The sequence below is a fragment of the Psammomys obesus genome, unplaced genomic scaffold (assembly GCF_907164565.1).
Source record: "Psammomys obesus unplaced genomic scaffold, mPsaObe1.curated_primary_1811, whole genome shotgun sequence".
NCBI classification, from domain to species: Eukaryota; Metazoa; Chordata; class Mammalia; order Rodentia; family Muridae; genus Psammomys; species Psammomys obesus.
Window position 1 is genome coordinate 13,563,373 of NW_026596117.1, and position 16,733 is coordinate 13,580,105.

Sequence of the window (16,733 nt, forward strand, 5' to 3'; positions counted from 1 at the left end):
TGCCCTATCACAGCTTTCTTAACAGCGCCTTGTTTTCTGCCATTTAAATCTGTTTAACTTGTTTTGAACTGAAATCCATTGAGACTTAAATATGCATCTCAGATTATTTCTTTTAAGTAAATGCCTTTAGGCTAAACAGGTTTAAGTTGTAGGCAAATGAAATGAGCGTGTGTGTCCTCCAGGTCTGTGCAGAAGAGAAGTGCCCGACACTGGTGAACCTGGCTCACATGATGAGTTTGTACAGCACACACACCTACTCCAGAGACTGTTCCAACTGGATCAACGTGGTGTGTCGGTACCTGCATGACTCCTTCTCAGAGGCGACCTTCAGTCTTGTGACTTACCTGGCAGAGGTGAATTGAGGTGGTTTTGAAACGCTCAGTGGTGAAATGGTCAAGTGGCTGCTTATAGAGGCAGCCCTGTGGTACTAACTAGGCTTGAAGCCAAGAGTGAGTAGAGAAAGCATCAGAAAGTAGAGAGTGTGTAGAGATACAAATGATTCCTTTCAAGCACAAATGTTTTCCTCCCCTTTCCAGTATTTAGTTCCTTAATCATTGCCTTAGTTGACATGGAAATAAATGTCTTTTTTTTTTTTTTTTTCCTTTTTTGGTTTTTCTTGAGACAGGGTTTCTCTGTGTAGCACTGGCTATCCTAGACTTGCTTTGTAGACCAGGCTAGCTTCAAACTCAGAGATCCGTCTGCCTCTGCCTCCTGAGTGCTAGGACTAAAGGCGTGCACTACCACCACCCATCAGAAGGAAGTAAATATCTCAGAATTTCTGTTGCTGTGATGAAACACCATGGCCAAAAGCAAATTAGGAAGGAGTTATTTTAGCTTACTGTTCCACATCACAGTCCATCATTGAGGAAGTCAGAGTAAGGGCTCAAACAGGGCAGACACCTGGAGCGGAGCTAGTGTAGAGGCCATGGAGGGGTGCTGCTCACTGACTTTCTTGGCCTGCTTGTGTTACCACCCACAATGTGTTGGGCCCTCTCACACCAGGTTCTTTATAGGGAAAAAAAAAAAAAAAGGCCCACAGACTTGCCTACAGACCAACCCAGTGGAAGCATTTTCTCTACTCTCTCCTCAAATTACTCTAGCGTGTGTCAAGTTGACATAAAACATAAAAAACTAGCCAGCACAGTAATTAACCTCTTTACAGAAAATAGTGTTTATCCTACAGAATAGATCCAAATTGTACTTCTAAAACTTTGTTCTTGGAACCTGGCCTCACACCTGTAATCACAGCGGTCAAGAAACTGGGGCCAAAGGTTTGGGGGCCAGCCTGGGCTACACAATGAATTCCAGGAGGGAGGAAGGAAGAGAGGAACAAACAAATACCCAAAAGAGGATAAAATCTTTTTTTTTTTTTCTTTCTGATGGTCAGAGTGTGTTTACCGGCCACGGAGGGCCCCGGTGGCAGTTACTCATTCAGTTTTATAGGATAAAATCTTGTGCAAGATCAGTTAGCTACTACGTAGCTTAATGAATGGTGGTTCATTGTTCCTTGGTAACAGTAATATAGTCGCCTTTTTTTTCTTTAACCTAAAATAAACAACATGTATTTATTCATTTATTATTGAAGACTTATTGAAATGACAGTCATCCTTTCTGACAGAAGGAAAAATAATACATGTTGTTTTGATTGTAACCACTTTCTAATTTCTGACAATTTGAACACACTGACAGATTAAGCCTATTTGTCTTTCAACTCTGTAAGTAGGGTGCCAAGCTTTTGTTCAGCCTGATTAAAGCCTGCATTTTGATGTCACTTTTAGCTGTTAGAAAAAGGACTGTCCAGTATGCAGCAGTCATTGCTACAGATTATCTATAGTCTGTTGAGCCACGTTGACCTGTCTGCAACCCCGGCCAAGCAGTTCAACCTGGAGATCATAAAGATTATTGGCAAATATGTGCAGGTGAGTGACCGCAGACTTGACATGCAGCTCTGTTTAATTTGAAATAATGCCTGAGTATAAGGACTCTGAAGCACTACATACGCAAGGGTAGGGGATGCCAGTGATGCTTCCGGGAGTATTTACTTCACAGAAAATGCCCTCAACACCTGGCACAGAAGCACCATCTGGGTGATCTCTCGGGTGCAGTGCTTTCGTTAAGTCCTGTTCCTGCAACAGCTGGAGAGGGCGTGTGTATGCACACAGCAGCGTTACCATCTCTGAAAATCAGGGCTGGGACTTATCTTACTCTTTGTATGACTCTGTGTTAGCCAGGTACTATATCATTCTTTAAAGTTGCCATTTTTTTTTTTTTTTTATGTCAGGAAGTAGCAGATAGATGTTTAGAAAGCAGGAAAGCAAACTTTGTTTAAATGTGAACGGTGATGAGGCAGACTGCTGTGTATCTCACCATCTGTAAAAAGAAAGGTGCTCTTATGTAAGCTGTTGTCACTCCATTTGTCCATCTGTCTGTCCGTCCATCTGTCCGTTTCCCCCTACACCCTTGTCTAGACTGGGGCATCTGCACACATGTGCACATTCCCACTCACAGACACACACACACCAAATAATTAAAAAATAATAGTAATAAAATAAGAATAAAGTATCTAGAGAACAAATACATTGAGAACCCTCACAGACAATTATTTTGAGCTTGTATTCCACAGAACTCTGCATTCAGTGCAGCAGAACTTTAAAAGGGAAACACTGGGGACTGGAGAGATGGCTCAGAGGTTAAGAGCACTGCCTGCTCTTCCAGAGGTCCTGAATTCAATTCCCAGCAACCACATGGTGGCTCACAACCATCTATAATGTGTTCTGGTGCCCTCTTCTGGTATTCAGGTATACATGCAGGCACAACATATTATACATAATAAAATAAATAAATCTTTTAAAAAATAATTAAATGGAAAAAAAAAGGGAAACACTGAGTCCAAGAAGTTTGTAGTCTAGCCCCAATCTGGAATTGTGTGAACATTTTTGAGTCCTTAGGGGTACGTTACAATGGCAGAAGTCTTTTTAAAAAAATTTTTCCCGTATATTCTCTTTAGTAACTTTTTTTTTTTTTTTTAATAATTATGAGGGGCTGGAGAGATAGCTCAGTGTTAATGAGCCCTGGCTACTCTTCCAGAGGACCCAGGTTTGAGTCCCAGCATCGACATGGTAGCTGATGGTCATATGTAGCTCCAGTTGTATGGGATCTGAACCTGCCTTCTGACTTCCTTGGACAGTGTACACATGAGTTGCAGAGCCATACATGTGGGCAAAAAATACTCATACAGATGAAAATAAAAGGTGTTTTTTTTAAGTTTATAAATTCTTTGCTAGGCATTGATTCTTTTGCACAGACAAATCTGCCATGTCAATCACTCCTAAATCATGTTGTAGGAATATATAAAACTAAGAGAAACAAAATGATGGGCACCGTGGTGAGGAAAAACTTCCTTTGAAGTTCAGCAATGCCTGAGAGTATCACCTGTGTTTGGGGTCCAGGGGATGGGAGACTTGCTTAGGACCCCATTTTGATTCCCAGCACCTGCAAGGCAGCTTATAACAATCTGTAATTCCAGTTTCAGGAGATCCAACACCCTCTTTTGGCCTCTGTGGACATTGCACAAACGTGATGTAGAGACACATGAAGGCAGAGCACCCATACACGTGAAATAAAATAATTTTATTTCCTGTAAAAAAATTTTTTAAATCAAAATGTGTTTTAGCATTTAAATATACATCTAATATACACGTATGCATATATATTAATTGTATCATCTATTTGAAGCCAAAAGCTTTAACTGGAAAGTTTAAATGTATATAACTCCTTGTTTAACAGCAGCGGGTCCCTGTATAAGACTTTCCAAAGTAATGATTTATAAGGTGCTCCCTGGGAAAAAAATCAAGGTTTTCCATTAGGGAGTACCTTTAGGTCTATTGTGTGTGATCATCTGACACTACCAATAACAATTCAGATTTTCCTATGTTTTATAACCCAGACCTTGTGTTAAAAGTTCTCAAAGGAAGAATTATTTTATAGACGTCCTAAAGCATGATGGGATACGCTGTATTTCCTGTTCGTCTGCATGCACTCTTGTAACTCCCATGTTGACTCTTCCTAAACCCAGAGCCCTTACTGGAAGGAAGCCCTCAACATCCTGAAGCTGGTGGTGTCCCGCTCTGCAAGTCTTGTGGTACCCAACGACATCCCCAAGGCCTACGGAATAGATGTGGGTTCTCCTGAAATATCCTTCGCTAAAATTTTCAATAATGTCTCAAAGGAGTTGCCCGGCAAGACCTTAGATTTTCACTTCGACATCTCTGAGGTAAGACGCCCTCCAGTCAGTCCAGTGCTGTTAGGAGTTCTCATCTACTCATTTGCTCCCTCAAGCCTAAGTCAGCAGAACATGTCCTTGGTGTTAGGCTCTGTGGTAGGTGCTGTGAAACCGGTTATAAAAATGGGGCAAAGGCTGACTCTGAGGAAGCTTACACCGGCTTGAGGAAACAGGCAGATAAGCATGGTGACTGACTGGAAGTAAGACAGAAGTACTCTGGGAGACAGCATGCTCCTCCTTCAGAAAGGAGGCAGCATCTTAGCTGAGTGTTGAAAAACAGGTCGCCTAGGGGAGCCGATATAAGAGTTTGGGGGTACCTTGGCTAGGGTTTCTTTTGCTGTCATGAAGTACCATGGCCAGCATCACTGTGGGGAGGAGAGGGTTTATTCTTAGAACTTGTAGTCCATCATCAGGGAAGGCAGGGCCAGAACACAGAGGCAGGAGCACCAATGCATAGGCCATGGAGGAGTAGTTTACTGGCATGTTCCTCGTGGCTTGTCCAGCCTGCTTTCTTGGTTATCATGTTGGCCACGTCACCATTTAACATTTGCAAGTTTCTTCAGTGTGGAAGCACTGAGCCAACGCTGGCATTTGTCTCCATGTAGACACCCATCATTGGGAACAAGTATGGAGGCCAGCATAGCGCTGCAGGAAGGAACGGGAAAGCAAAGGTGATCGCCGTCACCAGGAGCACCTCGTCCACCTCCTCCGGCTCCACATCCAACGCCCTGGTCCCCGTCAGCTGGAAAAGGCCACAGTTATCACAGGTACGTAGCGAACACAGCCTGGGATTTGAAGGATCGATTATGCAATTGTGCAAACACCTGAGAACCGTCTTAGCTTACCCACACTAACCCTGGAATTTCCTTCCTGTTAGCGGAGAACAAGAGAGAAGCTGATGAGCGTGCTTTCCCTCTGTGGCCCCGAATCTGGCCTCCCAAAGAATCCATCTGTGAGTAATCAGGGGCACGCAGATGAAGGGTGCCAAAGCCACTGTGTCTTGGTGCTCACCTTCCTAAGTAAGTCCCGATACTAATTTGGAATAAAAAGGAGATGTCCTGTCTTGTTGCCAATGCTGGCAGCTCTGCTGATCAGGTGTTGAACTAGTTACTCATGAAGACTAAGTTGAAATTCTCCATTGATTAAAGGGTGAGGCCAACAGGTTCTTGGGGGGGCTGGCACCTCAGATGCAGGGTGACAAAGATGGTAACAGGAACACTTTTTTTTTTTCTCTCTCTCTCTTTTTTGGGGCATCAGGTCATATTTTCTTCTAATGAGGATTTGGAAGTCGGGGACCAGCAGACCAGCTTGATTTCCACCACAGAGGACATAATTCAAGAAGAAGAAGTTGCCGTTGAAGACAACAGTAGTGAGCAGCAGTTCGGCGTCTTCAAGGACTTTGACTTCTTGGATGTTGAGTTGGAAGATGCGGAGGTAAGGATGTAGGCTTTCTTGATGGGTATAGATGGACACGGTTGAGCCAGCCTTTGGCCGTGCCACCTTCCCTTGTGGAGACTAGTGTCAAGTCAAGAAAGGTAAACCAAATATGATTGCCACAAGTAGTCAGTAGCAGGAGGAACCTGAAGTAAAAGAGGAGTCTATTCTATCTTTACAGAGTTAAAAAAAAAAAAAATCATTAGTTATTTTAGTGTATTTCTAGATTTAAACGTTTAGCATGAGCTAAACAAATTGATAATAAGTACATATATTAAAATTGATAAAGCATAGTTTCCTTTTTTTTCTTTTGAGACAAGGCTTCCTCATCCCTGGCCCAAACCTCATGCCAGTTCCCCTGCCTCAGCCTCCCAAGTAGAGGGAGATGCCCAGCTCAAACATAGTGGTATTTGTCGCTAAAGTGAGCGCATGGCGGCTTTGGCTTTCCAGAGCTCTGCCTCTGGCGGGTGCCGGAGGTCCTCTCACTGGCATTGCCAACCGCTTCTTCCTCAACCTGTTTCTTCTGACACCCAACGGACGTTCTCTTATAAACTGTCTCTATGATGCGTCCATCAAGGGTAGCGGTCCTCAACCTGTGTATCACAGCCCCATTGGCAAACCTCTGGCTCCAAAATATTTACACTACAACTCAGAGCAGAGCAAAATTACAGTTATAAAGCACCAACAAAAATAATCATATGCCTGGGGGTCACCACGACACGAGGAACTGTATGTAGCAAAGGTTTGAAAAACCACCAAGTTAGCAGTTTTCTAAGCGGAAATCCAAACTCAAAAGAGCAGATTTGTCTGAGCCAGTCCCAAGGCAGAGTTTTGCATTCAGCATGACTCTGTGAGGCCTCTCAGCCATCTCCATACGCATTCCCTCCCCTTCTTTCCAGGCCACCTTGGTCTCAGGCAGCAGCATGGCAACTGTCACTGTTCTGTGACCTCATGTGCCCACATAGCAATGTTTGAGGCAAGTAAAGTTGACTTCCAGGGATGGTCTCAGGAGAGGGGGACGTTGCTTTCCCAGATGCTCTTAGCCTTTGTGGTCCATAGGCCCAGATGGAAGCACCTGCTGGTCTCTGAAGCAGCCACCATGGTAAATATAAGGGAGACTGCCCCATTGTCTCCCTTAGTTGGGATTCAGTTCCTTATAGCTCAGGTCAGTTCCCCGAAGTGACAGTCCCTTAGACCCAAAAAGATTATAAGAGATCCAAGATACGGACATCCCCAAGTTGTTACAAATACACATTAGTAAAGAGTAAGACGAAAATGCTTCCCACCAGATATTCTGTACCACACTTGAATATTTCATTTTCAAAAGAGTTAACTCGGGTAGCTCTTGGGCATCCGGGAGCTGTCAGGAGCAGCTGTTCTCTTTGGCTGCCTTATCGTAGAGTTAGCCGTTAACAGGAGACAGTGTACAGAGGCGTTTCCCTTACCATGCTTCAGTCTGCCCTGCAGCCTCAAGGATATGAACCCAGGACTGGTAGTCGCACACATGCCAATTTAAGTAATCCACCTTTTTTTTTTGATGTACGAGTGCTCTGTCTGCATGTATGCCTGCATGTCAGAAGAGGGCATCAGATACCATTTTAGATGGTTGTGAGCTGCCATGTAGTTGCTGGGAATTGAACTCAGGACCTCTGGAAGAGTAGCCAGTGCTCTTAACCACTGAGCTATCTCTCCAGCCCAACTTAAGTTACCTTTAAAATGAAAGTTTTAAACCTTTGTTTTCTTATTCTATGCATATTTCCCATTTTTATTTTTATTTTCAAAAAGGGAAGGATTAAAAAACCCCTTTGAAAGTGTATTCACATTCGTCCTTTAAAAAACATATTGAAGGAAGTATAGGACAGGCTGTCACAGCCAGGAGCAAAATGGGATGGCTTGAGCCCCGGTGCCCTGACCTGCATTTGAGAGCAGCTTCTGAATCCTTCTGCAGCTACTTGTTTTTCTTGTTCAGAATTCAGATTTCTAAAGGCTCTTGACATTTTCTACTAGTTCAGGTTATTATTTTTTTTGTTTGCCTTTTTCTTTGTAAAGAGCTCTGGGAATGCGTTTGAGTTCATCCAGGCCCCTGAAATGTCAGCCGGAACGCCTCCAGCTTTTAACAGGTCTTAGAACACTGAAGATACTTACTGCCATTCTGCCTTTACTTCAAGTCACGGTCATCTAGCGGGAGTGGAGGGACACTGACCTGAACCCCAGAATTAAGCAAGCCAAGAAAACATACCTTCTACATACACTCACAGTTAAGATATAACACTAGAAAATACTTGGATTGGATGACTAAGACAAAAACAAAACAAACAAATGAAACTCCTAAAGATTCCCTGGTTTTGAAAGCCCACAGTATACATCATTCATTCATTCATTCATTCATTCAGCAAACACATTGTGAGGCGGGGTGTCATTAACGTGCTCTGCAACATGGTCAGATTGGCAGTGTAAGTTCGAGAACAGTACTTTTTAAACCCTACCCTTGCAGAACCCCAGAGCATCTAAAATACCTTAACAAGGAGCCAGGTTGTGTCCGGGAGCACAGTGGGCAGAAAAGTTTGGGTTTAATCTGTCAGCTTTTCACAATTAACTTCCACCTAAAATTCTACTTGAAAGAATTCCTGTTTAGGAAAAGAAAATTCCTTTTTGAAAAACCTCTATTTCAGAAGATCTCTTCCATGTAAGGGGATATAAATTAATCATGTTTTGCCAGCTTAGTATAATTTGCCACGCCAGGACTTTAGGCTACTAAGATTTATGTTTTTCAAAAATGGAGGCTCAGCACAAACAAAGCGTAAATCCTAACTGGAGTGGAGCTGAAATGTGTCATCGCTCGTGACCTTTTTTTGCGGTTGGCAACAGTTGTGTTTTGATAGCGGTGATCTTGATTTCAAGTTGCATTGAAAAATGACCAGTGCATTTAACCTCTGCTGCCCCACAGAAGAAAATACCTGTAGCCCTGTATTGTCGTCAGTTGAACGTGGGTACTTTAAGTCAGTTATTGCATCGCACCAAGTATTGCTGTGTAAATTTTGAAGATTCTTGTAAATTTCGTGTTGCCAAAAGTGTACCACGGAAGCATTGTTCTACGTGTCTGTCTCCGGCTCTTCCCCAGTTCAAATCACATGTTGGCTTCCTGCAAAAAGCTAAATCCAGAGCTTGCATCCGTCTTTGGGTTTGAGAAATCACACACTTCTCCCAAAAAGCGTAGCATATATTTGAATGTGCGTCTTCGTTCTTTCTAACTCTGTGTGTTTTCCTTTTTGCTAACCAGGAGCTGCAGGTAAGTTGCAGCCTGGTGTTGTGTGGTTTGTGTCTTCGTTGTCGACTGTGGTGTGTCTGTCCTCCGTGTGGTCTCATTCGCGTCTGTGTATTAGAGTAGCAGTGACCTAGAGTGTAGCTTTAGTTGGTCCCCCAGCGGTGCAAGATGGATTATCAAGAAAATGACTTAGTCAAAATGACCAAATAATTTTTAATCTCTATAAAATAATGAACATTTGGTGATGGGTTAACCGTTCAAAGAAACAGAAGAGCTGATTGAAACTCTGCTTTTGATAATGCATTGAGTAAATTTTTTTTCATCTTGGTGTATGTTTCCGGGTGTCTTAACCTCTGCAGCATCGACAAGCATGTTAGCTGAGTTCTCAGGAATCGTGTCTTGCTTTTCCAGGGGGAGAGCATGGACAATTTCAACTGGGGAGTCCGCAGGCGCTCGCTGGACAGTATTGACAAAGGAGACACGCCATCCCTCCAGGAGTACCCGTGTTCTAGCAGCACCCCGAGCCTGACCCTGACAAACCAGGAGGATACTGACGAGTCCTCGGAGGAGGAAGCTGCCCTCACAGCAAGCCAGATCCTGTCTCGCACACAGATGGTATCACTCCCATTTTTCCGTGACATAGAGGGGCCTCAGCTTCTTAGCTTCCCATTTAAAAAGATGGTGTCTGCATGCCTTCTGGTTGCCATCTCATTGCATGCAGAATGCATGCACCAAAATAAGTGTTCCAGTGCTCATGACAAAAATCAAACTTACAAAGCTGACCTGCGTGCCTTATGGCAGTTAGAATGCAGCCATCTCTGCCAGTGAGAATGAGTTGCTCTGAGCCCCTTCAGGGGTGCCTCTCAAATGACACACATCTTTGGTATGGGTTTAGGCCACTCCTGCCTCTTAGTCCACAGCTGCTCGACTTTCCTGGTGTGCAGAAGTCATGCTTTGTTTATAGTGTGTAAAAGACTGAGCGCAACATTGGCCCTTGTCAAGATTAAGTAAGGACACCATAAAAAATGGCTCAGCAGCTAAGAGCATTTTCTCCTCTTCTAAAGGGACCTGGGTTCAGTTCCTAGGACCCACATCTGGCAGCGGCTCTAGCTTCAGAGGACCTCACACCCTCTTCCAGGCTGGGTGGACACCTGCACTCACAGGCACACATGTACACACATAACCTTTGTGTTGCGGGGGGGGGGGGTGAATGTTGGTTATGTGAAGTTCTGGATCCCATCCCAAGGGCTATGTGGTCAACTTAATGAGTGCTCATGAATAAGGCTACAAGGCTCATCTATTAATTCAGAAAGCTGTGGGTTGTTCAGAAGGCTGAATTTGCGGGCATATGAAGGTCGGACTCCGGAGACAGCAGCATGGAGAATAGCACCACGGCGCACACACGCTTCAGAAGTGTCCCTAGTGTTGGCGAGGGTTACCCCACGCTTCCCTGAAAGCCCTTGTCATGCTAAACTCGGCCCGCTTCCCTTTAGCACAGACCCCTTGCTCTACACTGCCTGTGAGTCAGCCCTTGCCACAGTGTTGCACTGAGCGGGAAGAGTGTCACGCTGTCTGTCTGTGGTCAGCCTCCTGCCCTCGCTGCTGTTTTGACGTCTCATTATTAACGCAAATAAGTCTCTCCATTGCCACCTCCCCCCATATGGGAAGTGATTGCTGAGTCCTCAACACATGCTAGGCTCTCCGAGGTCTTTTATCAGTGACCCTGATTCTCACCTGCAGTCGGGGCTAATGCAGCTCTGGAGAGTAAGTGGCATGTCCCAGAACACACAGCTGATGAGTGGACTGGAGACACAGTGTCTACCTAGAGCACACGCACTTCACCATGGCACTGAAGATTTGTGCCACAGGGGACTAGTTTAGAAGAACGAAGCTCCTGGCCACAGGGACTGAGACAGCACCCATGGAGGCCAGCCATATGCTACAAAGCTGGCTCTGCCTCTCACTGATCATGGCTAAGGTTACACAAGCTGATAATAAACTCAGGGGCTGGCTTTACCCACTTCGTAACTCCAGGAGGTTGTGTGACTGTTTATTAAAAATAGACCCCAACAGTAGTGCCTCGCATGAGTGAGTCCTAACAATGGCTAGCTCTTAGGAAACGCATGGGGCAGAGCTTGACTACTCACTAACAAGGACAGCACCAGCTTCAGTGGGACTGAGGTAAAGAAAATCACTTAGGACTGCTTTGTCTGCATAGAAAGAAGTTAGTATTTGCCTCTGTGTGATCTAAATCAAAAGCTTGGTATCTTCCCCTGCTGAATACTGAGCCAGAGGAAATAGTACCTGTGCTGAAGCCTCACGAATGATGCTCTGTCATCACTTTGTTATCAGCTTTGTTATGAACAACTTGACAGTTTTTCCTTGCTGTTTTGTCTTACTGAAACTGTGCAGCTGATTTTTGCACACCCCACTGGGGTGCACTCCACCACACACGCCCGCCCCTCCAGAGTTCCAGCCGTCAGAAATCCTGGCTGAGATGGAGCTCAATAGTAGAACACTTGGCCTGGCATGCGCAGGGTCCTTGGTTCAATACCAGCACCGCAAGAATAAAGAAATCCTCAGAGTAACCAAAACGTGACTTATGGGGCAGGGCGGGAGGGGGTTATAGCTCAGGGGGTCGAGTACTTGCTTAGCTCACAGGAAATACTGCGTTTGATCTCAGTCACCACATAAGCTGGGCACAGTGGCACATGCCCGGGAGGTAGAGGCAGAAGGATCAAAAGTCCAAGGTCACTGGCTACAGAGAGTTTGAGGCCTGCCTGGGATACATGAGACTCTAGCCCCTGCCCCAAGGCGGGAGGGGGGGAGCAAATACATAAAAAAATACAAATTTTGGCTCAGCACTAGTATAGTTCTGGATAGCTCTCAGCTCTTTCCCTTTGCTCAATTGGCAACACTTAACCTCTGTGGGCACGTCCTCCGTGGTGATCAGCTGCTTCCATTCACAACCCATTCTGATACCTACTAGATGCGGGAGAGGGCTCACCAGGAAATCCCAGAAGCTCTTTGTAACCAAGCTCGTAAAACATCTTGGTGATGCATGTTGTTTCCTGCACCTGTTGCTCCTAACCAACGGCTCTCTCCCCTCAGCTCAACAGTGACTGTGTGGCAGATGACATGCTCCCCGAGCACCAGGACCTGCTCCAGTCCCAGGATTCCGCCAGCAGCAACACCACAGAAGACGTGCTGCAAATCAGAGATGAGACACCCAGTTTGGAGGCCTGTCTAGATAATGCTAGCCGCCAGCTGCCTGAGGTGGGGAGAGACGGGGCTGCTGCATGGCCAATCTAGGCTCCCCTCAGCGGCACTCTGCCAGATCCCTCGCTTTTCCCCCCAAAGAGTTTTCAGCTGACATGCTGCTGATTGTTTGATTTGTTTTCAGTATTTCTAACCTGTTGGGTTGTTTTAAACAAAACAGTCAGACCCATTTGGGTTGTTTTATTATATGTGTGTGTGTGTTTCTTTCTTACATTCATTTTTTTTTTTAAATTGACATGTTGGAAACAGCCAACAGGTTAAAAATAATGTCAAGTGTGTCAATGAGCATTTTGCATTGCAGAGTGTGACTTGGTTACTGTGCAAGCGCTTCTCTGGGGACAGCAGGCATCGCCCGGGTGCTGTGTTTCTGTGAAGGACTGCTTCTGTGTGTCCCTCCCCTTCCCTTTTGCTTTGTATGGGTTTTCTGTGATTGGTGCTATGACTGGGTTAGGACCTCAGGCTAGCTGTGTTAGCAGCCGGTTCAATGAACCTTATCAAAAGACTTTGGAACCACTGCTAGTATTATGGTTTTTGGAAAGGCCTGTGAGAAGAAAGGCCAGATTCCAAGCTAATGAATGACCCAAACTAAGTAAGTATTAGTTGTCTTAGTTTTTTTTTTTTTTTTTTTTTTTTAAGATGATTATAGATACTTCTTTAAAAATGTAACTATTGCTATAGTTCTGTACTAGAAACTGGTGCGTTTTTGTTTTAATGAAATCGATGCAGCCACTACACCTTGACTGACGTGGTTATTAGAGTGTATTACTTTTGTAAAGCAAAAGTCTCTTGTTGAAGGCTGAGAATTGGACGAGTCTGGATCCTCTTTAACAGTGAGCAGATATATTTTGAAATGGAGGCATTTTCCTCCCTGATCCACCAGTTTTTGAAATGCTAATAGAGTGAAGATGTAGATGGCTCAGTCAAGTAATCATTGTGGTTTCACCAGGTGCCAGAGTTTCAGCGAGGGGCCAGAAAGAAAGGAGGTGATGGTATTTGCTGTCTACATAAAGGAAGATCAAAAAGCCATTTGCCCAAAAAAAAAAAAAAAAAAAAAAAAATCATATAAATACACACACAAATTTCAGTATAGGAGCTTAGTAATACATTGAAGGATTTGTGGAAATTCAGAGAGTAATCAGCTGTTTTTTGGTGACAGGGATAGAGGACAGGTTTCAGGGTATTTTGGAACTCTCAGGTAGAGGGGTAGCATATGGCAGACATGGCATGTAAACTAACATGATATGGTCATTTAGCTGTAGGGAGTTCAGTATCCCAGGGAATAAAATGGGTGGAAGAGGGAAACAAGAGGAGAAGTGAAGAAAGAGTGGCTTGTAGAGCAATCATGGTGGAAGCATATACCAAGCTAATCTGTTGACCATGACCTTGAATGAAACAAGCAAAAGGGAGGGAGGAGAACAAGGTCCCACAGTTCCCTTCAAGGACACACCCCCAATGACCTAGACCCCACCCCCACCAATCCCACCACTTTTTTATGATACCATGATGGGGAACAAGCCCTTACTTCCTGGACCGCTAAGGGATATTCCAGTCCCAAAGCAAAGCAATTAGCAGCGTGTTGGAGCCCTAGAGAGAGGCAAGCATTCATTCATTCTTCTTTCGGTAGGCAGGGTCTTGCTATGCTGCCCAAGTAGTTCTTGACTTCACGGCAATCCTCAAGCCACAGCTTACCGAGGGCTGGAACTACAGGTGTGAGCCTTCTTTCTTTCCCAGCTCAGCCAGTGCTGGTGAGCCCCCATCCTGTGCTAGAGACTCTCCTAGGCTCTGGGTGTATAAAGCAGGCAGCTGGTGACATGGACCATAATCCTAACAGAAGGGACAGATAACAAGCAGTTAAAACAAGTTTAAAGAAATGTAAGAAAGTGGCCATTGTATTGAATATTCTCCAGAAATTTAACAGTAATGTGGATTTGAGTGGACGAGAAAGGTAGCCTGTGAGATGAGGCCTGAGTAATCATAATCTCATGTACATATTTGTATACGGGTTGAGGGGGTTATCTTTGTTTCTTGGCTGTTTGTTCAGACTGAGTTTCAGGCTTCGTGAGGTGGAGTCTCACTGTGTAGCCTAGGCTGGCCTAGAACTCACTGCAATCCTCCTGCCTCAACCTCCCAAGTGCTAGAGTTACAGCCATGAGCCTCGCTTAATCCAGCAATATGTAATGGACTAATGGACATCCTTCCTAAGCATCTCAAAGTTCCTGGGGGCATCATTTCTACCAAAGAAAGAGCACTTCAGTTTACCATTTTCCTTTCTTCTTTAACAAAAGGCTCATTCTCAGTATGCACCTTGTACCACTAAAGGGGAATGAAAGGGTTGTCGTAAAACGCAATCATTCCATTTATCAACAGCTTTCTTTAAAACTGTCAGCCAAAGAATAGCTCTTACAAAGGACTGAGAGCATTGCATCTGTTAGCTGGGCTGGTGTTTTTCCCTATGTCTCTAATACAGTGTCCAGCATTCCAAAGTTGCTCTCTAATAAAGAAACATAGCAAAGCACCAAGATATTAAAATCAAAGTTGGTTTTAAAGTAATCTCTGCAAGTATTACATTATTATTCATAGGTGAAATGGCTTATGAATTAAAGGAACAAATTACTCATAAGTCTTTGCCTGAAGATTTCCCTTAAAGTATGCTAATATTGGGATGGTAAAGGAGGTTTCTTAATTGCTGTGCTATTGTTGTAAAGAGACTCAGACAACTCATAAAAGGAGGCATTTAATTGGGAACCTGCTTAAAGTTTAGTGCATTCTCCTTACATTGGGGAACATGGCTAAGGCAGGCATGGTGCTTGGGCAGTAACTGAGAGCTTAGATCTTACCTGAAAGTTCCAGGGGGAGGGGGGAAGGGCGAAAGGAGAGAGAGAGAGAGAGAGAGAGAGAGAGAGAGAGAGAGAGAAAGAGAAAGAACTAGCCTGGGCTTTTACAACCTCAAAGCCCTCCAACAAGGCCACAACTCCTAATTCTTCCTAAACAGTTCCACCAACTGGGAGTGAAATATTCAAATATATGAGCCTACAGAGGTAATTTTCATTCCAACCAACACAGGAGGCATGCCATGGCAGGGTAGCTTCTCTTTGACTAAAATCAACAAATCACTAGAGGGCAAGAGAGATGACTCAGCAGTTACGAGCACTTGCTGCTCTTCCAGAGGACCTGAGTCCAGTCCCCAACAACCATGGCTGACAGCACATACCATCAGTAACTATAGCTCCAGGAGATCCAATGTCTCTGGCCTACCAGTGCACCTGCTCTCATGTGCACATAACCACATTCAAAACACACGCACACACACACCTAAACATCTAAAAATAAAAGTAATCTTTAGAAAAACTTCCTCTCTGCTTTCTTCAAGACACCAAGTCTTCACTTGATTTCATTCAAGAAACCTTCAGTCATGGGCACAGACAACCTTGCACACAGAAAAATGAACCTTTAAATGTAACAAAGCAGGTGTGTGTCCGTCATTGTGTGACTGTGGAATTGAAGAAAACAAGTATCATAATCTGGGCATCAACAATGGAATCCATTCTACTAACCCGGTATACTCAGTGAAATCTAGGGGAGTTGTATACTGAATAATAATAATTTCCAATAAAATATCATTTGGAAATTATGCTTTAGTAGTAAGTGATAGCCATATGTAGGTACACGTTAATGAAAAGTGGGGTCTCATGCTGCCAGGTTTGGATGCATAACACGGTACACCCAAACTGGTGTAGAGGGAAAAAGTGATACAAATGCAATCGTAGGTATAAAGACCTTTCTAGCAGTGTGAGACCATCTTTCTAGATTACTAGTGCTGTTTCTTCACGTAGCTAAGACTTCAAAATCAAAACTCCAGAAGGAGCCAAACTCCAGATATAATCCACTGGAAGGGCTTACATCCTATTCTGTGAGGTCAAGGCCCACTGCTCTGCTCCACCCCTCTGGATCCATATTTCCTTAACATAATTCCTGTTTCTCTGCCATATTTCTCAGCCTTTGATACCTTCTGGTGTCTTTGCTTGGAATACCATCCCTAGCCACCTTTCTCTAAGCCCACCTTCAGCTGTTTCCTTCAAAGACTGGTCTCAGTTGCCCCAGAGAACTCAGCTGCCCCATGCTCTTTCCTTTCTTTGGTTGGGTACTAGCAGACATTGGCATGTGGCTGATGCTGTTCAACATTTGAATTTTATATACCAGTGTATGCTGCTGCCATTTGCACATTAGCCTACTCCCACCATAAGAATATAGATACGTGATTTAATTTGTAGCAGGGCACCTGTCCAGAATGTGCTCACAGTTCTTTTCATGGATGAATTTTACAGAAGAGTGAATTTAAGGCACAGGCTAATCCAGGGTCTCTAACTTCTGCTTGCTTTTCACATTTAGTAGGAAAATTTTCATTTTTAAACCATAAAAGAAATGTTAAAAGCCAGGTGTGGTGACACACACTCAGGGAGGCAGAAGGAAGTA

The 16,733-nt window shown here is 44.2% G+C and overlaps 1 protein-coding gene across 7 annotated transcripts in view; it reads left to right on the forward strand.

The window, feature by feature from the left end:
• Fryl (FRY like transcription coactivator) overlaps nucleotides 1–16,733 on the forward strand; it is a 223,332-nt gene that overhangs the window by 191,188 nt on the left and 15,411 nt on the right. For all 7 annotated transcript variants that reach the window (XM_055629354.1, XM_055629355.1, XM_055629350.1 and 4 more), the window contains 8 exons: nucleotides 183–353; nucleotides 1,779–1,919; nucleotides 4,076–4,273; nucleotides 4,888–5,049; nucleotides 5,160–5,234; nucleotides 5,540–5,716; nucleotides 9,393–9,596; nucleotides 12,093–12,257. In XM_055629354.1, the coding sequence (XP_055485329.1) occupies nucleotides 183–353; nucleotides 1,779–1,919; nucleotides 4,076–4,273; nucleotides 4,888–5,049; nucleotides 5,160–5,234; nucleotides 5,540–5,716; nucleotides 9,393–9,596; nucleotides 12,093–12,257 (1,293 nt within the window). The remainder of the gene's footprint in view (nucleotides 1–182; nucleotides 354–1,778; nucleotides 1,920–4,075; nucleotides 4,274–4,887; nucleotides 5,050–5,159; nucleotides 5,235–5,539; nucleotides 5,717–9,392; nucleotides 9,597–12,092; nucleotides 12,258–16,733) is intronic.